The following is a 24377-nucleotide window of genomic DNA, read 5'->3' as shown; positions in this document are numbered from 1 at the left end:
CTCAGCAGCAACACCCTACCTGTGCTCTCTGAGGTTTTCGTCCAAAAAAAGATGGAGACAGCGCCAAGTTGTTTAATTAATGTGTACTTGGTGGATGCCTAAAAAAAAATTGCTATGCAACACCAGTAACACCGACTACTGCGGCAAGCCTACTGTACATCAAAGCTGAACTGGAATGTACAGTATAAAGTCGGCAGTTTGGGTAATATTTGCTGGCTACTACACATTTGCTTGATTTGCAATTAACTCAAAGAGTGGCTCCTGACCTGTCATGAGATAGAATTTGTTTCGATTTGGCACGAAACTAATAAAATTGATTTGACTTGTACAAGCCTTGCTCTTCTCATCCAAACAGGTTTTTAAAAAACCCTGTCTTATCACCCTGCGACTGCTTTTATTTCTGAAACCATCTGTTGTCTGAGGAGTAATGATGTTGCCATGTTCTCAAGCTCAATGATTTAACAATGGTCCAATGATGTTCCTGAGATTAAATTTAGATCTTGTAGCAGCTGGGATCCTTGAAGCTTCATTTACATGGTGCAAAGTCATGAACTTCGATATCTAGTTGGAGGAAAGAACATTTTCTACTTATCCACAGTAACTGTAGACTTGTATTCAATGATGCGAGCCGGCTGAAAAAATAAGTGCAAAGCCTGCATGGTGTTTGCATTATTTGCACTGCTATCTGTGTGGTTTAGGGCTTCAAGAGTGTAAAAATGAAGACTATGGATTTAAAACACCAGATGAGCTTGATACCCCCAGTGACATGTTGACATGTGAGATGCAGGCAGGTGAGACAGAGAGACTGATAGGTGAAGTGAAGGTACAGAATGTATTGAAAAGGTTGCATGCATTCAGCGGGTTTACCTGGCTTTGGTCATCCTCTCAATTCTGCACTAGGAACAGAGAGAGCGTGCAAAGGGGACAGAGAGGAAAAAAGGAGTTCAGCAAAAAACTGGAAAAAGAAGGAGAATGGAGGAAGGGAACTAGCTTACAGAACAGAAAAGCTTTTTAATAAGAGACGGATCACGGACTGATCTCTAAATCAACATGACAACAGCAGAGTAATTGTTTAAAACAAACCAAAAGAAAAAAGACAAGACAAGAAGTAAACCTGCAGAGCTAAAACAGTGTCATACTTTTACCTGAAAAACCTGACCTAAACTCGGTCTGGCTTGTTTTAGAGTAACACCCTTCCTCAAGAGGAAAATAAATCAGTGTGGTGCCAAGGACTGTACAGGGAAAGTGTAGGTGACCAGAAGGTGGCGCCTATACTCAAGGAAACAGCAGTTGTAGGAGGTAACTGACAGTTGCTCTCCACCTAATTAAGCAGCAGTGGTGCAGGACAGACACCACACAAAAGAAACTAATTTTGGCCACCACTATTAGTGATCTCATTCTGTCAGTCCCTACACAAAGCTTGTGATGAATGTCACTGATAAGGTGTATATTGAGAGATTCGCTGTCTGACACGCGTTGAGGGACTTAGCACTGACAAAAAAACTTGGCAGTTCTTTCTTGAAGCATTTTGAAATTTTTCAGGGGGACTCTCACTGAACAGAAACTTGATACAGGTTAATAACTCCTTGGTTTATTTGTCTTCACAATTAAAACTAGGGGGAGGTCATTTAACAAGAGAAATCATTTTGAGAGTGGCTTATGTTGTCATGCCCGAGACCTGTTATTTCTATACAAACAAACTTTGTTACAGTTTTTATCCATCTGATTAAGTGCAGTTTGGCTAACTATTTTCAGTCTAGAACAGTTAAAAATGTTAAAATTAAGTTTGAGGGTTTTTTTTGGTTTTTTTTTGCAGGCTCAGCCACTTATTTCTTTATCTATTAAAAAAAACAAAAAAAAAAACAACTAAGCCACAGAGACATTACTTTTTGTAATTCTGGATTAAAAAACTTACCACTTCCCTCATCTACCAGGCATGTGAGGAGAAACGAGTCCAGTAATAGGGGCAAGGGGAAATAAAATTGGAATCAAGTCAGTTACTAGGGTTGAGGTGAAGATTTCAATAGTTGAATTTCAATTGCTAATTATAAAAATAAATTAAAAGGGGTTCATACTCTTATTGACACTATCAGGGACAGGTGGGATGAGGATGTTTGTGCTATCTACAGATACACTAAGAGGAAGTATTCGGATAGAATCTGCTACTTGACTAATAGTCTAGAGGCCAGCTGAATGTCTAGGATTTACTTTTCTTAGAGGTACTACACAGCAGCTAAAGGCTACATCTTACCGGCAAAGAACATGGGGGACTTATGACGCAACTCTTCCATTTTCTGGGCAAACAGGGCATTCATCTCACGCTGTAGGGTGCCTACAGCCCTCTTGCGGCTGTCGAGGACAGCTCGTGGAGGAAGCATAGGGGGGGAGTCCAAGCTGCTCAGGCTGCCAAAACTGTCACAGCTGCTACTGTCACTGAGTGAGACACTTTCACTTGCATTACTCTTTGTGAACGGTGTATAAGTTGTGGTGCATACAGTTCCGTATTTCGGGGGTGTTGCCTGCTGCCAACGGAGGTTGGTTCTACAGTCTGGTGTGAGGCTCTGCACTGGTGTTACAGTGTTGGGGAAGCGTCTACGGGGAACGCTGCAGGACCGGGCATTCCTCTGTGATGCATCCGGCTTAGACTGGATGGGCTGGGCACCCAATGTTTGCCTGGCTTTGGACCTGGTAAAGGGGTTAGGCCTCAGTACAGCCTGGGGTGAGTATTGAAACTGGGCCTCCCCGCAGGACTTTGGGTTGGGAAGACACTGCTGAGAGTCTGGCTGAGTAGCTAGGGGCTGGGGGTATGCTGCAGGCGCTGGCTGGACTTGTCTTGTTGAGGAAGAGCGGTAACTTCTCTCTTGTTTCGCTCCTTCTGCCATTTTGGACTTTGATCCCTGGCTTTCCTCAACCTCACCCTTTCTGTCTTCCTCTGGGTTCTCACTGGAGCCAATCACACATGTGATGCAGTTGGAAGACATTCCCACTCTGCCTGAGCTGTTCAAAGCGACACGGGCAAACACCCCTGGCTTCAGCTCAGGGGGCTCATTAAAGCGTAACCGGCTGGCGCGTTTAAGAGGCTCGCTCATGGGGCGCTGATGAGCAAAGAGCGGGCTCTTACCTTTACCCTCCTCAGGGTGAAAAGCCCCATTGGTGTCAGGATGATCACGGGGGCTTTTGGCTTGATGGGATGCCAGTGAATCCCCGTTGCGGTGTCGTGGTGGTGTGGGCTCGTGAGATGCGTCAGCAGAGGCCTTGTCCTCAGACTCTCGCTCCTCACTAGTGCCCTCTGAGCTGTAGTCTCTGGTGTTAATGGCGATCTCTGGGAAGCCCTTCTTGACTTTGGGCTGGCCTTTGGTGGGTGCACTGGCAGTTCGGCGCAAGAGGTGGGCACCAAATGGGTGCTTACGGCTGTGATGTGCAGCAGCATGGCTGTCCAGGGAAGCCTGCTTTGGGTTTCTGTGAAACAGCCCTTTTATGCCGCTGGCTGCTCTGGCCTGACAAAAACAAGAAACAACAAACATGACTGTCAAACACATGATGGAGCTCAATAAACAACAATGAAAAAGTCACAGAGAGGTTGTACTAGAGAAATGTTGCCATAATGCACATGGTGCTGGTTTACCTTGCATTATTGCAATAACACATGGAGAGCTTTTGTACATTGAACATGCTTAAAGAAATGAAATTCAAAAATTCCATAGATAAAAAATAATGTTCAGTCATAGTGGTTATCAGTGATCACTCAGTCAGCTAAAATCCATGCTTACTAGCTTTGAATTACATTTTGATTTAATGTGTTAGCATGTTAGAATCCTGAGCAGTGCATAAAGTGATTCAAGTGGTCAATTGTTAGGTGAATAAATGCATGCTGGAAGCTACCAGTAAAGGTTAAACACACTCAGAGCACCCAAGGCTGGGTTGACCTTTTGCTGCACCCAAGTGGTCAAACCACAAAAATTTACAATGGATGGATCAAGGAGCTTGCAGCAGTATTTAAAATTAAAACTTGGAGCCAACAGCTTTTTGTGCAGAATCCACAATACACAAACCATAAGAATAATGAAGAAGCTACAATTGCATTAAAATTCTAAACTGGGATTGAAAGACTAAGTGGAAAATTGAGATTCCAGAGAAAATTAATAATAATAATAATAATAATAGAGTAACAAAACTGACCCCTGATTACTTCTCTCGCTTGTGTTATGTCTAAATAACACAAAGAAACTGAGGATGTTTCCCGTGTTTTCAGTTGCTGATAGGAAGCATCAAATTTCAAAATGACTGAGAAATGGATGACTATGAAAACCAGTTAACCATTGTTACATCACATTTGACCAGCACATGGAAAAGCAAAACCAAATGTAAAAGAAGTAGATCCAAATAGTCCACGTGTTGACGAATGAAGTGAAAATAACAGCGCAGACAAAAAGACAACAACAAAGAAAAGAAGTCCTAGGCCGAGTGAAAAAAGATTAGGGGTAAATGCTGCAGAAAAAAAACGCCACAGGTAGAACCTGACAATTATTCAGCCACTAGGAAATGACAGCCAATGGATTGTGTTGTGTTGGCTGAGGTGCCTTGGACTCGTAAAACATTGAAACTGAAAACAGCAGTCTGATATTATGGGAAATACACTTGTTTAAAGTCTTGCCCAGAGGTAGATAGGAAGTTCACTCTTGGTTGCAGTTTGCATCCATATTTTTTCACACTTAAATAATGTACAGTGTGGCGAGCTGACATGAAAGGAAATACATAAAAGGTGCCTGTTTGGCAAAGTGGAAGCACCAAACTATAATAATAATGGGTTTTATGGAATATTATGATGTCACATTGAAGTTGTGTCCTAGTGGATATAAAGTGTAATTTTGACTTTTTATGTAACTTGACATTTGAGTGTAATTTTGTCATAATCACTGTGGAATTCTTTTCTGTGGTCTGAGTTACTTTTTCACCTCCAAAATCTTCTCAATTCATTCTTCAGTTCAAACAAGTATTTATTATGGAAATACATCTGTGCTATATACATTAAGATATTTAAAATCTCCTCTAAGGTATTTTAAAAATGCTGGAAACTACAACTCCTTCTCCCTCTCAACCCAAATACTGTAGGTTGAGGCAGAGAGCCACCCACTCTGAGCCTGGTTCTGCCTGACGTTTCTTCCTGTTAAAAGGGAGTTTTTCTCAGCAACGTCGCAGAGTGCTTGCTCATGTGGGAACGTTGGGTCTCTTTCATTTGAATTAAAGAGAAAGGCTCTAGACCTGCTCTTTGTGTCAAGTGCCATCAGATGACTTTTGTTGTGATTTGGTGCTATATAAATAAAGACTGATTGACAATTTCTTGCATTTGTTTGTGTACCATTTGTTACGCTTTGTTTGTTTGTGTGTGTGTGTGTGTGTGTGTGTTACTTACTCTTATTGTCACAATAATAAAGTCGGACTTTACAAGTTGTACTCACAAGTATTTCCCAAAACACAAGACTTGTTCCTTCAAAACCTACAAAGCAGTGTCTGACACTCTGATATGATGGGACACTACAACCATTAAAAAGGATTAACTATATAGTGCTGTGACTTAAAAATAAGTCAGGAATCAGACTGTGAATTACTAACAAGAACATTTTTCTGTAGGAAAGAAGAAAAAAGGATGGAAAAAAATTATCAGTGACAGTAAAAAAAAGATGTCCTGGAAGGCACTGGAACTGAATATCCCTGCAGTGCAGCACACTGGAAAAAAAACCTGAGTACCAAAAAAAAAAACAAAAATGCTCTGTAAAAAAAACAAAACATTAGAGAGAAGTCACTGCAGCCTGGCAGGTTTCCTTTTACTCACATCTCTCTTTCCTTTAATCAGCTCTTCAGCTATGGGGTTGAAGACATTGGATCTACTTGGGGGAATCATTAAAGATGCAGTCAGGTCAAGCCTTCATAACTCATGAGAGGCATGAGTTGGCCATTTTTTTTTTAATGCTTGAATTTGGCTGAAAGTTGGGGTGTCATGTGCAGGGGGAGGGTGTCACTTAGGTGGCAAAGAGGGTGTCTGTGGCTCATGCAAGATGCCAAACGGGTGTCACTACACCTGAGTTTTGAGTGGCAGCTTCAAGGCTCCTAAAAATGTCCTGCCTCTAAATGAAGTATTTCGAAAAAGAGGAGTCCACTGGAATTACAAACACAGAGAGGGGAAGAGAGCAAGAATCAGATAGGAGGATGAGAGAGAAAAAAAATGGGTGGGACGGGGGGGGGGGGGGTAAGAGAGAAGTCACAACAGCGAGCACACAGCAAAAACCGAGAAAAAAGACACTGTACAGCCAAGGACAATATGTACAACAGAGATGTCATTTACATGACTGGATATGGCTGACTGCACTGAAAAACCAAGAGAAGTTTAATGGTTAGAGCAAAAACTGTGTTATTTTGGACCCAAGAATAACAATTTGAACCAGAACTGATATTACACTCAATCTAGTTTGTTGTTTGTGTGATTAAGAGCTGCTGATTTTAACTGTAATCTAATAGAAAAAAAAGTTATGGTTTGCTCATGCACATATAATAACAGTAGGAATATTGTATAGAGACCACACGACCTAAAGTAGGAAAACACCCAGCTGTTGCTGTTCAAGTTTATTCAAAATGTGATGGATGGCATTTTTATGTTGAAACAGGAACAGAACTTCCTTACCAAGTTGGAAGCACACTACTGTCTAAAATATTACCATAGACATGCTGTGCAGAAATGTAAATGTTGCCCAGCTGGTCAAAGCAAATGCCCCCAGTTAACCACAGACTGTTGAAAGTATTGACAGAACAAGCAGTTCATTAAAATTATAGCCAATTCAGAATTTTTTTTAACCCGCACCTTTAAAGTTTTTGTTTCTCCTGCAAGACATTAGGATCAATAAAAGTCACATGACTAGTGGATTTGGTGTATTTGTTGTTCCCCAAACATTTAATAACTAATTCTAGACACTTTTACTTCAGTTGAGTTTGCTAACTTCACTTTGGTTGAGGATTTCTGAGCAGCCTTGATACCTGTGTCCTTTATTGTTTGGAAAAAAAATGAATCTGATGGTTTTCCTTTTTTCCATCACATATATCAAAATTCCAAAGATACAACAGTGAACTGTGTTACTTTAGGTGTTCTCTGATAATTATTTTCGCAATGTAGTTCTTACAAAAAAAAAATGTTAAAAGGATAATGGGGCATTGGTGTAACTGGCACTGATTCTTTGTACTTGAGGATAGAGGAGGAGGAGAATAAATTCATAATTTTTGATAAATTACTTTTTTTTTTTTTTTAAAAGGCTTAATTGTGTGGAATAGTTGTGTGGCAGGCTTCTCCAATCGTACCTACCTTACCAGTGATGTCATTCACAGCAACATGAACAAAGATGGAAGCCTCCTCCATACCTTCTAAGTATACGTGGCGATAACCTGCACATACACGCACACACACACACACACACACACACACACACACACACACACACACACACACACACACACACACACACAATGAGCATCAAACACAGGAAAGAGACAAAGTAAGCTAGACATAACATCTGTTCTATTAAACACGCATGAAATTTAATGTAAAGCCACACCGGTATCTTTTTCTATGGCATTTTTAATCCAAACCGTTTAGGAAGTCAATAAAATTGTGGAATCCACCTTGTTCAAAAAAACAGGCAGGGTACTTTGTATTGAAAACATTCAGATTGCCTATTTGCAATCCAGCAACCATTTGAAGCGTATTTTCACAATGCTGAACTGTCCCTCTAATAAACTCTGCTCATGTCTTCCATAATGTTTTCCTAGACTTTGAAAACACCAGCTAACTTTAAAATAGATTTCATCAGAATGCATCAGAAACTTCCACCTTGCAGTATGTCTTATTTCAGAAAACAAAGGTGAAACAAGAAAAAAAAATGCACAAACATCTTTTTTGAGGTAAGCATGTTAAAGAAACGGAGGGTACATATCAGTTAAGTTTACAAGCAGGTGATTGACCATGTCTTACCTGGCATCATACTATTGAAGGAGATGGAACGCTGGCCGATAAAGTCCTGGCCGATGGGGTCATGGTCCCACACGAGGAAACGCACCAGCGCTAGCTCAGGCATGTGGACGGTAAACACTAGAGTCTCCTCCCACATCGGGTTGAACCCTGCGGGACCATCCCAAGTGGTCAGGGGGGCAGCAGAAGGAAAGAAGAGGCAAAAGGTTGAGACAAGACAGAGAAATAACAAGATGGGAGAACTTCAATAAACAGAGAGGAGTGACAGAGACAGGCGACAGAAAAAGTGGAGGGTCAGGAGAGAGTTGGAGAGCAAGCTCAGCTCAACAGTCATCAATAATTCAGGGGATGTGTGTTTGTGTGTGCAGACTGAGAGGTGCTGCCTGTGCACGTCTCTTCATGCTGAGCTCATCAATTATAGATCAGAACCTATGCAGACAGCTCAAAGAGTCACATTCAACCAATGGATTACTCCAATCAGCACTCACACATCATTTTATCGTTTGTCAGACATAAACCACAACAGACCACAACCCTCCATACATGTTAACATGTGGGGCAGTTCGCAGAAAACAAGAGGGACTAGTGGGATTTCTGTCAGACAGCTGACAGTTAACGCATACACAAATTGCACTGAAAACCTGAGATGATAATATTTGAAAAGAACATAAACAAACAAAAGAAGATAAAAATAAAACTGATTGGTTGTTTCTTCACTGATCTGTTTTTTTTTTTTTTTTACAGCTCAGCCTGCTGAGAACTGAATCATTGCTCTCCTCTACTTTACAGTAGCCTACGGATGGCACCTGCAAATTATTTCAGAACTCTAATCTCCAACATCTAGAGGCATCGGTATGTAAAACAGTCAGCTTCTCATTTTAACAGCCACTTACAACAATTACAATGGTTAAAACTAGAATTAAACTAAAAAATAATTCAGTTTAATCCAAACTACAAGGCTCTCATCCCATGACTTATGCTGAATGCGTATTTGTTATGTTTTCTAAAAGATTTCTGAGTAAGTGATACCTCTGACCGCTACCACGGTCATATGGGCCACAGATGAAATATGATACTGCATTGGCAGATGTGCCTCTGTGTGTGTGTGTGTGTGTGTGTGTCTGTAGCTAAGAGGAAGTGACTGTCCATCAGGGATGCAGAAAAATGGGGCAAAGCTGTGAGAATAAATAGTTTCATTCACACTTTGAATGAACTTCAAATAAACACTATTTTGTATTTAAGGTTAAATGTGCTTAAAGGGAAGAGAATACACACCCGAGACTTGACACTGGCCGAGCTGACTCCTTATGATTAGCCCCCTGCTAACAAATGTGTAATCAAATCATGGAGGTTTTCGAGACTTTGAAAATGTTATTAAACTAAATGGATTAAATTCTGATAGTGATCCAGTTATTTTGCAGAGGTTGTCTGAAACACAAAACAATGCATCCACCACAATACAGCTGCAACAGCAACAACAACATAGGACACAGTGGAGCTGACGATGTACTGTTTTGCACTTTAGCTTCAAATATATTCATGTAAGGGTGGCGTGGTGGTGCAGTGGTTAGCACTGTCGCCTCACAGCAAGAAGGTTCTGGGTTCAAGCCCCGGCTGGAACGCAGGATCTTTCTGTGTGGAGTCTGCATGTTCTCCCTGTGCCTGCGTGGGTTCTCTCCGGGTACTCTGGCTTCCTCCCACAGTCCAAAGACATGCCAGACAGGACTAGCTTAATTGGATACTCTAAACTGACCGTAGGTATGGTTGTGAGCGCGAATGATCGTCTGTCTATGTGTTGACCCTGCGATAGACTGGCAACCCGTCCATGGTGAACCCTCCCTCTCACCTAAAGGCAGCTGGGATAGGCTCCAGCCCCCCTGTGACCCTTGACAGGATAAGCGGTAGAAGATGGATGGATGAATTCATGTAGATAGATAAACTTGAATAATTCAACTCACCGTTATCATCCACAACTCGAGTCTGTTCCTTGCAGCAATCCACTGGGAGGCCAATGATCTCTACCTCCACAAAGGGATCAATGATCTGACACAGAGATACAAGTTTTAGGCATTTCTTTATGATATACACTTGACATGAGCTTCAAATAAGCACCTTCTGTTAATTCTTTGATTGTGGATCATTCTACCTTGCCCGCAGTGTATGTTGATTCACGCATGAAAATATATATCATAATGACGCGTGCCTACCTCTCCTCTGTCCCCCAGCATAGAGTCTTTGGGTTTTGGCAGCTGCTGTCCACTGATGATCTTCAACACAAGCTGTTTCTTCATCTGACTCAGCAACGGGTCATCCAGGTTAGGGTTAAAGGCACCTGAGGTTAGACACGAAGGAGTCCTCTGTATATTTGAGATCCTTCACACACTGAATTAGTGGTTGTATGTCCCTAGGCGTCCGCCAGGGCATCGTACATAGTCATTTCCTGTTCATTCTCAATCTAGTAATGTGCCACTATTGTCTCTGTACTTCTACTGTTAGACTGATCATTTCAACTTCGATCTATTATTTTATCACAGGGTCAAGCATTATTCAAGTATTCTCAACAGTAAATTACACAAAATCCACAGGTCTGCTTCTCTCTCCCTCCTGCTCCCAAATCAGTCCACAATAAATTCAAGGTCCTTCTCTACACTCACAAGCCCCAATAACCGGGACTCTCCTCCCTGACACACATCCACTACTGCCACATTCCTTTCAGGCAACACCAAGCTCCTGCCCATGCCATCTAGGACTAAGTATTGAACCGGGGCTAACAGCCAACCCCTCCCCTCTCACCCCCAACACACTGCAGCAATCTGTCTTTGTTCTAGAGGTTAACTTGATGAGTTGAAGCCCTCTCTTTCTTTGCGCCTTTACCATGTGAGATATGAGGTTTTGTTTTGTAAATCGTCATGTAAAGCATATCTGAGTGTCTAAAAAAGCATGTTGAATTACAGTTAGTACACACCATGGCTTTTTTGTATCGGCCCTTAGTGTATACATAATAATACATACATAATAATAACAACACAAAAGCAGTTTTGGAGACACACCTTCATAAACCTACTGGATGACCCCTTAATGCACAAGTGTCAAACTGATCCAGTAAAGGGCTGGTGTGGCTGCAGGTTTTCATTCCAACCGACCAAAAGCAACACCTGATTCAACTTAAATCAATCAAGCTGTGTCCACACAGCTCATTTGTTGGATCAGGTGTTGCTTTTGCTTGGTTGGATTGAAAACCTGCAGCCACACCGGCCCTTTACTGGATCAGTTTAACACCCCTGCTTTAATGCATGTCACAACTAATAGGCATATATCTTTAACACAACAATAATGAGACAGAGAATTTGGGGACTGCCACTTAACTAATCTGTCTTGCCCCCTGTCTTCTTGTCTCTGTTTTGCAAACAATGAGAATTTTTTTTTTTTTGATACACAGAGAAGGGGAGACGAGGAGGTACTAAATAAAGCTGATATCATGTAACATTTGGACATAAAGGAATCTTTCTTATGTGCTGACCTTCACACATGCAGGTAGGTTTGAGGATGTAGCCACAGTTGCCATTGCCGTAGAACTTGGCTCTGTTAAGCTGGAGGACCCGACCCTCTGACTGGTAGTTGAGTGCAACTGAAATCCAATTAATTCCATTAATATGCTGCACAATATGAACACTGTCGTGGTAAATGTGGTGGCCAAGAACTACTCAAGGAAAGTGAAAGGGTCATGAGCACTGCAGCAGACAAAGTTTGCACCAGATAAATTGAAGAGGTAGTTGTTAGCATCATCTTGAACAGCTAATGGCTGAAAATGTCAAACTATACAAGGGAAACTAGACAGAAATAAAGAGAGGCAAAAGTGTAAGGTTTTACCAAGTTGGCAGCCAGAGTTCCAGAACGGCTGAGGATTGAAGTTGGAAGAGTCCACACGATAAGAGGAGGGGTAGATGCGTGAGAGCTGACGCTGGTTAAATTGGATGAAGGCGGTGGCTTTCTGCTGCATCAACTGGTGGGCTTTGGTCTCACTCAGTGATGATACCTGCCAGCTGCAATTGGCTGCCATAACAACACAAAGACACACACGCATAATATTGATGTTCATTTCAGACTATCAAAAGGCTTTCCAGAGATGGGGATTTTCATGTGTTAAAATATCAAGAGACAATATTTAAATGAACATGCTTTGTATTTGAATATGTAGTATTTATGTTCATAGTTAATAGATACGATTATTGTTAATCATATCAGTATTTTTTAAGCTGCTACTCTTGTTATTGTTTGTTTGTTTGTTGTTGTAGTTGTGCACAGTCCCTCCTGTCTCGCTCTCATGGTCCCTCTCTCATTTTCTCACTCTCTCTCTCGCTCCACCTGGTCAAGGCAGATGGCTGCCCAGATGGATGCCTGAGGCTGCTGTTTATGTCTGTAAAAAAAACGTGCCTTTTTTAGGCACTCTGCATTCCCGTCAGACAGAACTTTCCTTGACTTCATTCCCCAAATTGCAGAGCATTTGAATTCCCACGCACAGCCGCAGCTTTAACACAGCCAGCATAATAATGCAGATACGGCTGTGTGTAAAGTGAATGTGAATAAAAGATCCCTTCCTACACCAGCAGTAGGACAAACCGCCCACTGATATCTTTCTTCATAAAACATTGGTGTACACAGAAACAAAGTCTAAAATGTGACTGTTGCTTTTTTGAACATGTTATTTATTGATTCCATTCATTGCATGACTAATATCTTAATATTTTCCTTTTGTATTGTTGAGATTTTACATATCAACCACACAATTAGGCATCCTTTCTTGTGAAAAAATGTCCTCCGGTCATACACCTAACTGAAACACAGAATTTGGGAAAGACAGACAGAATCTGGAAAAAGAATGAACACATTACATATAGGGCCCTACAATGCAGGAGTTCCTAAAGTTAGGATTGTGACCACCCAGGAGGTTGCAGGACATAGGGATTAGAAAATGGTTTTAAGAAATCACTTATAATTTAAATAAAGACTTATTTAACATAATTTTAAAAATTGGCAGGCTTTGAAAGACCTATTATAACATTTGGATGCACAATTGTTGCTTCAACCACCTCCTGGGATTACTTAGGAACCCCTGCTCCAGAAAATGTTCTAGCTACATAAACTGATATTACACTGCCAGCTGCAGCATAAGATTATACTGAACGGAGGCCTGCTGAAACACCCTGAGGCAGCGGTTTCGAACAACTTCTTTAAAAGCAGAAGCTGCTGTGCTGAGATACAATGTATAAAAGACAATATCTAAATAAGCGCCAATGATCTTACGTTCAACAGAATACAAGTTTTGTATTGCTAAACATTTTATTGGACTTGCCATCTGTATGATAGTAATACAGATGAAATGTGGAAAAAAAAACACCTTCCAGAAGTCCTTGAGACTCGTCTGAAACAATCCAAGTGTCTTGAAACCTCAACATGCCATGTTGTTCACAAAAACATCACCAATTCATCATCACTGTTTCTAAACAACTTGGCATGTTGAGGAAAGGACTTGAGGAAACTTTGATTACTTCAGATTAGGAGTATGCCAGCATTTTATAGTTTTATTATTAATTTTTTGTATGTTCAAAAGTTGGTCAGCATTCACTTCAATCGTTTGGGAGATTACTGCAATTCCTTTTCCTGTTAAACTGTAGCAGAACTTTGAGGAATAAAGAAACTGACCCGATATTCCATTAACAGATAATGAATGAATTTTAGTTTTTGGGAGAACTCTTCTTTCAAATCATCTGTAGATGGCATTTAAGAAAGCATATTTTGTGTTCGGTCCATTGTCCACTGACCTAATCTACTCTTACCTTATGAAAGAATTCCTCACCTTCTTTTGCTTTTCTTTTTAATGCTTGTGTAGATCGGATCAAATTTGCACCAGGTTTTCTGGTATGTTTGAGTTAGTTGAGTTTGACTCCAAAATTCCTAACTGCTTCGTAAAAAAAACATATACTTTGGCAGGTAAGTAAAAATAAATCTTAACTAATAACCTTAAGCTTACCTTGTTATGTTATAACGTGAACTTCAAAAGTGGAGTTCCACATAACTCCTTACCTCCAAAATAAAATTCCAACTTAATTGTATTGGTTGAGCATCAAACTAGAACCAATCCATTCAACATAGCAGGCACCTAGGAAAGCCTGAAATTTATGCATATCTGTTATCTAGTCACTGTAACTGGGCCAGTCTGACTGAGGGAGGAAAACAGTAGTACACACCTTGTGCCTCAACATCATAGAGGCCCACGGATCGTGTGTATTTGACCAAGTCAGACAGAGCTCTGGACAACTTCATGGTTTTCTTCTTTCTGCAAGTCAACAAAAGACAGATCTCAGAGAAAAAAAAACCTGGCCCATTGAGAACAAACTTAAAGAGTGTGTTAGAATAGAATATAAGTGTAGGGTTTATGATGCAAAGGAGGTGTGGAAACACCTCGATTCTAAGTTATTGTAATGAGGATGGTGACAACTCTGAATTAAAAAAAAAAGATGTTCTGAAAGTTGCTTAATAACATGTTGACTAAACTGGAAAGGCAAAACTCAACAGCGAGGGCGGTGCAGCATCTGTGCTAGCAAAGCAAACACTACAACTACAGTTACTTTGCAGGTATTCTTCTACAACAACTGAGGTTGCAAGTATTGTTAAATTCTGATAACTATATAAAGGAGACTGTATGAATAAAAGACCTTTGCAAGACAAAAATCACAAATACTAACTGCGCTGCAAAGTCCAGCCATGCTGAACAAGACCAGCCGACCAACTTAAACCACATCTTAGTGTAGTACAAAGTTGGTATGTAGGTATTTTTCTTCGCATGCTGTCTGTCTAGCAACATTCTAACTCAGCTCCGGCTACAAGTGACTTTATTCATTGTGATTGGGTGCTACTTAATCGTTAGACCATCAGGTTTCGAATGAGATATAACATGACCAGATACATTGTTGTATGCTGTTGAAATCCGTCGAATACCAAAGTTGTTTACTTCCTGTACTGGTGACGGTACACTGCGGCTTAATTAATCTTGCGTTAATTTTTATAACGCATTAATTTGCTGTGTAATCAATGAATCTAACACGTTAAAGTGACAGCCCTGTTAAAAATTAACTGAGCAAGACAACTCATTTATGGTGAGATATTCTGGTGTGCTCAGGCCTATGGTGTAAACTGCTTGTTGCATGTCCGCCAGTGTGTTTGTTGTGGTCACTCTAATGTTCTATTTAAGTGTTGCAGTGGCTGGGAATCAATTAAGTGAAAAAATACTGCCACCCTCTTTTCCCACAAACATCTTGCTGCTTGGGAACACGGATATAACCACATATCCAATTTCAACTGAAAAATAGACGGCCACTGCCCCAAAACACACGAATTATAAAAAAAACTGTAATTGTTCTTGTATATTTGAAAGCTGCTTTTTTAATCACAAATTCAAACCACAGGAAACAGTGGAAACAAGCTCCCCAATACAAGCAATTGCTGGCTTGGAACAAGTGACACAGTAAAATGTATCCAGAACATTTACTTTTGCAGTAAAATAATCACTGTATCCGATACTTACAATGGAGTCTGTGTCTGTTAGTGTGTCACATACTTGCTGTGATGTAAGGGTGCTCGGGAGGCACTACTCGAGCTCTCCTGGTCCGTATCTGTGTCTTCAAAGCTTGATGTCTTCTTCAGTTTGGTTGTCTTTTTCTGCTGAAGAAACAGTCATCATAAAAAAGGGGCTCCTTGAAATAAAGGTGAATGTGCCATCTCATCTCTCCTAGAGTTTGTGAACTTGTTTGTGGTGAAAAGCTTTGTAATTTTGCTAAAGGTCATCAATGCTATCAGTTGTGGATAATTGCTCCAGCTGTATTCATTTCTTCACTGAAATATGATCAGCCTTACTTTCAGGGTTTAGCGGTGTTTTATGCCACAGAGAAAAAGGTTGCAACAAGGACGATAAAGGTGTTGCAATTAATCTTCCCAAGAGTTTATCGCAATGTAGGACAATTTGTTTACAACGTGAGCTTCAATGCATCCTGATATGAAATGCAGGATGTAGTGTGGTGACTCTGCAGCTTAAAGTGACTGAATTTACAAAGCAAAGCTAAAAGAAGAGAGATTTAAGGCAAACCTTGCGTTTTGAGAAGCTCCCCATGAAGGAGTGACTTGAGCGCTTGTTGCTGGTGTTAGCCTCATCTGCTGTGTCTGTTCCATCATCGCCTTTAGTCTGTCAGAAAAGGAGGACCTTAACATGTATACATTTTTTTAAGCTTCCACAGTTTCCTTATTTTCTGTAATACAAAGTTTTGAATGTATGAAAAAATAATCCCTGTTTAAATTGTGGGCTTCAGATATTGAGTTACTTCAAGAGCATGGGAGAGCAGTTTAAAAGTAGGATTCAGGGATTTCATGTTCAGATTTTGCAATATTTTCCCTCAAAACCCTTCCCTCACACTGAAACAAGCTCTGCTTACACTCAGATTTGCCATTTCTGCTCAAACTGTCTGACTGCACTCAGATATATTGTTGCTGGCACATATTTCCTGTGCTTGTGCCCTCGCCCTGGTCCTCTTTAGGTTCATACTTTAGCGCCCTAAAGGCCAGTAAAAAAGGAAAGTTAATGGGAGGCTGCTATCATGCTGTATGCAGTTACTGAAATAAAAAAAAAACATTGCACAAATTAACTGTCCTTTATTCCAAAAGTCAAAAAAAAAAACAACAACTTGGGAACTACATTCTATAAAGAGACACCCATACATACATACTGTGAGCCATTATATGCTTCTTAGAAACCTGCTTTGTGGGGCAGGAGATCTCACATTCTTCTGTTTTTGAAAATCACATATCAAATATCTGTTGGTTTCTTTGGTTGACTACAGCCACAACAAAAGCATTTTTATATTGGCTTTTATTACACAGCACCTCAGTAGGACTTAAACCTTCAGGCTTGCATCTCACTCTATCCTATGCACCCAACCCATGAAATAATAATCATGCATCTCCACACAAAGTTTCATTTGATTGATATCTTGTGTGCTATTAACTGCTTTGGTGTTTTTGTCTTTGATTTGCACCATTAGAGGAGATGAATGAGCTTCAATGTTACTGTTGCTCTCTGCAGGGTGTAAATATGGATCTTAATTCAGTTCAAAAACAGTCGGGGGATTCTTGGCTCTACCAGGACTCCCTGCCTGTGTTTACCTTAGAGCCAGTTTTGTCTGAAGGCTTCCCAGCAGGTGGGAGAGCAGCAATAGTGAAGCTGTCTGGGTCTTCTCTGTCTCGGATCTTTGACTCCTTCATCAAATTGTCCAGTTTTTTCTTGGCCATGTTCTCCACCTGCTTCCTGTTGGCGGACGTCTGGAGAAAGAAGAGCAGTGAAGCGTTATAAAAAGACAGATAATGAAAAATGAGAAGGGTAAAAGAAAAGCTTAATGGGAGTTCATGCTCAGTGTCCGCATTCCTTAAACTGATAAAAGTAGGAGGGAGGGTTTGAAGTTTCTGCTGGTGATATGCAGGATGCTTGGTTTTGAGTGAGAATGCTGTCAACAGGAGGCTGCAAAGGGTTATCATTTAACGTCAATGTTATTTTTAGAGTTTGACAATGTCAGGGAAAAGATCTCATAAGAGAGATGTGTAACAGATGTCTGAAATGATGCTGGAGGTGAGTTGTTGCAGGATTTAGTTTGAGTGAATGTCAGAAAGAGCCATCTGGAAAAGAGTGGCTTACCTGGATAATCAAAAACAAAACAATTAATGGTTCAATGAATTTTTGGCTAACGATGGGAACATGCTGTCTCTACACTGTGAACTGCACACAGTCGTATTAGTTGTAACAATTTGTGCCGAGATGACTACGGACAGTTAAATAGCTGAGACAAAACTAACCCCCAGCAGAATTTAACAAATGCCCCATTTTGCGGTTGCTGGTTATAATGAGATTTAGTTTTAGATTTGATTTCTATTTGGATCTCTTTTCGCCAGTGGCTAATTCACACAGTCAACATATTCACACTTAACAATCCAATCATCCGATCATTTTATTGTGTATTCGATGTATCATTTAAAGGCCAAAAAAGATGGGGAAATACGGCAGAGGTTTGAAAGTACCAGAATTACCCTTTTAACAATAAAGAGTTAAAATGTGATGGTGAAGTACTTGCTTGATGACTTACATAAAGGAAAGATTAATGAAAACAACAGCTCACAGGCATAGTGTAGAGGAGAGCAGAAGCCCTTGTCATGCTGAACATGCAATTACTGAAGCTGAATTATAACAGAACCAGAAGCAGGACCTAAGTTGTTCCTCTCATAGCTGTGAGTAATCCAAGACAACAATTTTCACGTTGCAGTGGGAAATTTCTAGAAGTTAACAGAAATGGCAATTGTGTTAACTGGTCAAATACATTTGGACTGCTCCAAATCAAAGAAATATGGGTAAATCTTTTTGGTTGGCGAATCTTACCAACTGTAGTCTTTGATTGGATGAAACTTTTAGTCACCGTATCTCATGAAATGACTAGGGATTTTCTGTTGCACTTTTTTTTAAGTGCAAAAAGCAGTGTTAGGGAGATAAGCTAATTACCTAAATGAAGCACTGTGACAACTGCTCTTTAGTACACTATTCGCTTCTCTTGATCTGGGATCCTATGAAAAAAATGATCACAAAATGTATTCTTTGCCTGGACTGACAAGACTAAGAGAAAGGAAAACATCACACAGTGTAACAAATAAAACAGCACAATGAGAGGTTGTGGTATATATGATAGTTTGTAGTACATCTTATTTATATATTAGTCTAATATTCATATCATTATGTCATGTAGGTAGGCTTTGTCTTAATCAAAGTGTGAAGAGATCTCAGACTTTTGTCTGAATCCATATAAAATTAAGGCAAATGTATTTTGTGTTTGTACTTTAGTTTTAAGAAATACAATGTAATAACCCACAGTTGCCCTTTATTGGTCATTGTCAACAGCTTTGATCAGGACAATTTAAAAAGTAGAAAGATACTATGAGAGAACATGTGTTCAGCTTGTTACAGCAAACCAACCCTAAGGGTCGTGTTTTTCTTTAAGTTTTCCTTTATCTGCCTAGAACCGAGAGAGGAACATCCGTCTTTGGTCTGATCTGCCGAAGAACAATCAAAGCAAAAATGAAGCAAAAAAGGAGCCGTTTTTTTTTCTCCTTCATCTGATGGATTTGCACCAAATTTCAAAGGGTTTTTCTTTGGTCCATGCTCCACCTCTGGCCTAATTTCCATTACAACTGTCAAATATTGTCATCATGTCATCGTGCAAACAGAGAGACAAACAGCACCGAAAATCTCTTTGGAAGAGGTAATGATGTGAACCCCCACAGACAGTGCATGGGTGGTTGCTATGGTAACCCATTCCAGATGTGACAGCATGAGAGTGAATGATATACTGTTCAAGGATGAAGTGTTTGAGATGGAGGAGGATGCCCTAGCTTTGATTAAATTGTTAAATCTCCTGCTCTGATAAGAATGCACATGCTTAGTTCAACCATACGGTGGCAGAGTTTATCTAGAAACCACTTCAGTCTGCCACCAGACCACATAGCAACATGCTCCATGAAGAGTGCTGAGTATAGACGCGTGTAAATTAAATACTTGGTACCAATGTTTAGTTTTAATAGGTACAATATTGTGGTCCAGTAGTTTCAATCAAATATTTAAGTTAATAACAAGCAACATATTTTTATATTAAAATAATAAACTGAAAGTATCATATTTGACCCATCAACAGAACAGCTGATAGAAGAAGAGTTAAGTTGTTGCTTATCAATAGACACCTGGTGAGCAATAACCTGAAGTCCAGGCTCCAGTCACTATGGCCACTACTGAGTGGACAGTATTCCTACTGATGCCATAAGGATTCAGCTTCTCCCCTTGTTCCCCAAATGTTCTAGCGCTCTTAAGCAGAGCAGTAAACCATCAATTTAATTATCAAATCATAAAGGTTTACCGAATAATCATCTTGTTTTTCCATCTACAGGAGTACTATTACTCCTCCTATCTACTATCACAAAATCACCAACCACAAATACTCAATTTAAGATTTCTTCGCAGTAGACTTCAAAAACAAGTGTATACGTTTTGAACTTGAATATACCAAATCAAATGATGTGATACAATGACACAAATAGTAAGGGAGAGATTTTCAAGAAAATTTAACTACTGAGGTCTTGGTGTCTTGAGAAAAATAAAAATAAAATGTGAGCATTGTATGGATCCAGGACTTGACCTTTAAGACATATACAGTCTCTCCAAAAACCCAGATCTTCCAACAACAAAAAAAAGCAGGCATATTTTTGAAAAAAAGAAAAAAATCTACAATTGTTTCATTTTAAGGGGTAGATAATTCAATATATATTCACTGAGATCCATCAGCTAATTTTTGTAGGATTGCCTTGACCACACTCACAGTTCACACCTGGTATTTATGCAGCTCAACTACAGTTTTACATGCTGGAGCACTCACCCTGGGTTAGTTCAGGGCCCTGCTCAAGGGCACTCCAGTGGTGATAATGAGTAAGATGCATTTAGACTGCTGGCGTGAGGATAGAATTAGAAGCAGCCTCTAATATGACCAGTGAAAAACGCTGATCAATGTGCAGACACTACAACATCATCTTTCATGGAGCATCATAAAGATCCAAAACTGCAATGTCTTGATGGGTGTATCTTTTTAAAATATCACAGGCAGGATGAGAAATATGGCACACGACTGGGTGAGACATCTGAAGTGGCTTAATACAATACCTTCCACTTTGAAAAAAGTGTGCAACATTAAAGAGAAAGAAGAGACAAACAAGAAGAGAGAAGAGCAAGGAAATGAGAACAAATAGCCACACAAAGAAAAGATGGAGACAAAGAGAAACAGCAGAGATAGCAGTACAGAAGATAAATATGGGGAGCAAAGTACTACCAAGAGCAGACTAGAGATGAGAAGTCACTTTAATTTCGAATACAGTCTCCCTGCAACCCAGGTGGAGAGGGTAAAAAAAAATACAGCACAGTGCAACCAAACAGACACAGGGAAGGGACTAGCATACATACATCTCCATTCATCAGCTTGCAGTCGTCTTCCATCTCATCAGCACTGTCTTCATCAGACACGTCCCCCTCCTCTGCATTCTCATCAATGTTTGGAGGCAGTTTCTTTCCCTGGTGAAGACACACACATGATTATGCTCAAAGGCTGCAACAGTCATGTAAAGAAAATGTTTTGGGAAACACACTTACAAGACTCTAACATTTGAAAAGCGTCTGGTTTGGTTTTATTTGATGAGACCTCATGTCATTTTAAAATTCTCACAGGGTATTAATATTTGCATCTGTTCATCTTTTTGAATCAGGACCTTCAGTATTTGGCACAAGCTGCTTAGGAAGCACATAAAAATACTACCGATAAACACATTTAATCAACACTTAATTAGGATAATGTTTCTTATTCAAAAGCAAAAAAGGGAATTGGACATTTTCGAAATTTTATTTCAGGCTGACATTGTGCAAACCTACATAATGTTAAAAGGTAGAGGATAAAATTCAATAAAACCCCAGTTTTGGATTAGTTTGAAGTAATTAATGCTAAACGGGATGTTAATGAATGCTATACATCTCTTACACTATAAAGTAGTGGTTCATGTCCTGTGGTAAATGTATATTATGTAGTAGATAAGTCGTACTACAACACTGGATCAAACATGCTGCCAATGCAAATTACAAAGTCTCTCGAGTGCTAACAGCTGATTCCAATACTTATAATTCCGGCCTTTGGAAAGGCAAAATAAACAGTCTGTATAGTATTTTTTTCTGATAAAGACAGATTGAGTTTTAAAATACACTTGAAAGCAAATTTTTTAGAGGAATATCCATTTTCCAATAGATAATTTAAATGTTAAGTTATTCCCGGAGCTGTATGTCAACATAAAACAAAAACTTGCATTTCCTTTTTACCAGCCAGCACGTGATCAAGATCAGAGAAACACATGTTGATCAAGCCACAGACAAAGCATTGGGCATTCCGTGACTGCATGCTACACATGCAATAACACATTGTTTAAGTACCAGACATCGAATATCATTAAATATCATCACCATACTTAAATTCATTTATTTATTTTGATGTAAGCCTTTTACATATCTTCTCTCACCCTTTTTGACAGTCTGAGGTTGTATTACCATGCATTACCAGTATTACCCTACAAGTACAGCTATTTGTCCAGTGGTTGGTAATAATTCATAACGATGGTAGAGCCAACTTGCAGTAGCAGTGGGTCTGCTAATAATATAACGTCAGCACCCACACTGAGGCTGCACAGTGTTGCTCAGTATCAGGGAAGCTAATATCAGCATAGTGTCTCCATAGTGGGGCTGTTATCAATACTGCTGAGTGTACACACAGGTCGCGGTGCTGGAGAGGCAGCTGGTAAAGCAGTCGTGCCAGGTATTGGCACTGTGTCTGCTCTATAGTGGAAGCATCTGGTGTCAATAAGGCCTCATTAACCTCAATACTGTTCCATCCCCTTCTAACAGAGACTGCTGCTGCTTCTCAACATGCTCTCCTTACTCTGTTGGTTGCAGGCTTACTTTTTCAAATTAACTTTACTGCAATGTACATGTAAGAGTTTCTTCTACTGCTGCTAACCTTAACAGATGGTGCAGCAATGAGGACGAACCCTGACCCAAAGAGGATCGATTATAGGACACATTTGGTGGAACAAGACAAGTAATGTGACACTGTGCCACTACAACTATACTGATACTGACTGTAACTGCAAGTTTTGGTTTATAATAAAGAGACCACAATAATGCTGAGGGTCAACACAAACAAACCACACCGATACTGGAAAATATTTGTGTACATGTGTTGGAGTTCACCCTGCACAGAGAGGGATGGTAGCCTCCCTGTAGCTACATGTTACTGGGATTATAGTTTTATATGTATTATAGGGAGTTCATTTGATTTCTGGTCTAAAAGCAGCTTCAATTTTAAGCAAACCCTCTGTAACAATATTTTTCATTCCAGTAAATTAAAAATCAGTATAGATCAGCAGCATACAGCATGCTGACAGCATCGCTAAATCAAAATTGTAATGTGTTTGTGAGCAACATAACATGATTAACATGATGTGTTTAGAAAGGGACTAATGGAACCAGTGTTTGTGTGCCATGTAGAGTTTAGTGCTGAGCCCAGGCAGCAACGTCAAGTAAATAAAATTATAGTAGAGGTAAGAAAATGGATGATGTATAAACAGCATGCTGTATTAGTTCATTAAAAAGTTTTGGGGTTTTTTGGGGGGGGGGGGGTTCAAAAAAAATTAGGTCCTATGAACTACATAATTTTCTAGACACTAATAGAAACTTGCAGACGAAAACACAATTTCAGTGATTTTACTCGGGACATGACAGGGGAAAGTCAGATTAAAGCTCCCCTGCATAATGTCTAGAGGTTTGTGTGCGCCACGCACGTTTGAAACAGACGAAAGAAAAGTCAAACTGCTGATATGGCAATTTTGGGGATTAGGAGCTGACACGGTGTTGGGCATCTCTGCTTCTCCCCATTTGGTGTTTATTGGCAGTTTATTAAACTAGCTCTGAGCTGCATTACCTCCACCATGTGGGCTGTAGTCACTACCCTCCAATTCAGTCTCATAATGTTTCACTTTAAGCTGCTGCAAAATACAACACCTAGTGGGCACAATACAGTGAACACCAAACTGGATGATGAAAATTATCTGGCAATCATTAAGGGGACACAGTGGTCATTATTGATGTCTACAAGCAACATGAAACGTTGTCTGTGTAAACTAACTATTGAAATGTGTATTGAAATACAATGTGTTGGTGGTTGATGGCCTTTATCAATAGGCAAACTATACAGAGAAAGATATGGCTGGGAGGAGTGTATGGAAACCACAGGAATGTGATTATACCCAGGTGCAGGTCATGTGTGGCCTGAGCATCATACTGTTTTGATCAAGCTGGTAAGGGAAGGAACCTCTCTGGAAAAGCCTGTCTGGATCTCACTGGATTACAGCAGCCAAAGCCTGGTTCAGACCTCGCATTAAGATGTCATGTAAGTGATCCAATCACAAGAAGAAAGCTAAAGAGTTCACACTTGGCATTCAAATGTGTCAACACATGCCTCTTGGATCAGATCTCCCTTCCTCTCTCTATAGAGGGGAATATCTATGATTTCCTGACCTTCAGCACACTGCCAGGAATACAATTTTCATTGTTAAAAGTAAGTATTATACAATGTGGACATAACATGACTGTCCAGTTGTGACAACTACGACCGGCAATACAAGACCCATATACAAACTA

General features: G+C 40.0%; 1 protein-coding gene across 1 annotated transcript in view; it reads right to left on the bottom strand.

The window, feature by feature from the left end:
- The window catches only part of plch2a (phospholipase C, eta 2a), a 62005-nt gene that overhangs the window by 3214 nt on the left and 34414 nt on the right, over positions 1-24377 (bottom strand). Inside the window, exons 10-22 of the mRNA XM_086213934.1 lie at positions 21105-21212; positions 17228-17383; positions 16158-16253; positions 15633-15733; positions 14263-14351; positions 11885-12067; positions 11535-11642; positions 10222-10346; positions 9973-10057; positions 8018-8164; positions 7352-7431; positions 6080-6157; positions 3122-3497 (exon numbers count right to left, since the gene is read on the bottom strand). Coding sequence (XP_086070060.1) covers positions 3122-3497; positions 6080-6157; positions 7352-7431; positions 8018-8164; positions 9973-10057; positions 10222-10346; positions 11535-11642; positions 11885-12067; positions 14263-14351; positions 15633-15733; positions 16158-16253; positions 17228-17383; positions 21105-21212 — 1732 coding nt within the window. The remainder of the gene's footprint in view (positions 1-3121; positions 3498-6079; positions 6158-7351; positions 7432-8017; positions 8165-9972; positions 10058-10221; positions 10347-11534; positions 11643-11884; positions 12068-14262; positions 14352-15632; positions 15734-16157; positions 16254-17227; positions 17384-21104; positions 21213-24377) is intronic.

The sequence above is a fragment of the Aulostomus chinensis genome, chromosome 9 (assembly GCF_037954235.1).
Source record: "Aulostomus chinensis isolate RoL2024-O1b breed Wild chromosome 9, RoL_Achi_v1.0, whole genome shotgun sequence".
NCBI lineage: Eukaryota > Metazoa > Chordata > Actinopteri > Syngnathiformes > Aulostomidae > Aulostomus > Aulostomus chinensis.
The sequence above is the reverse complement of the archived record's forward strand: the minus strand, read 5'-3'. Positions and strand labels throughout refer to the sequence as shown.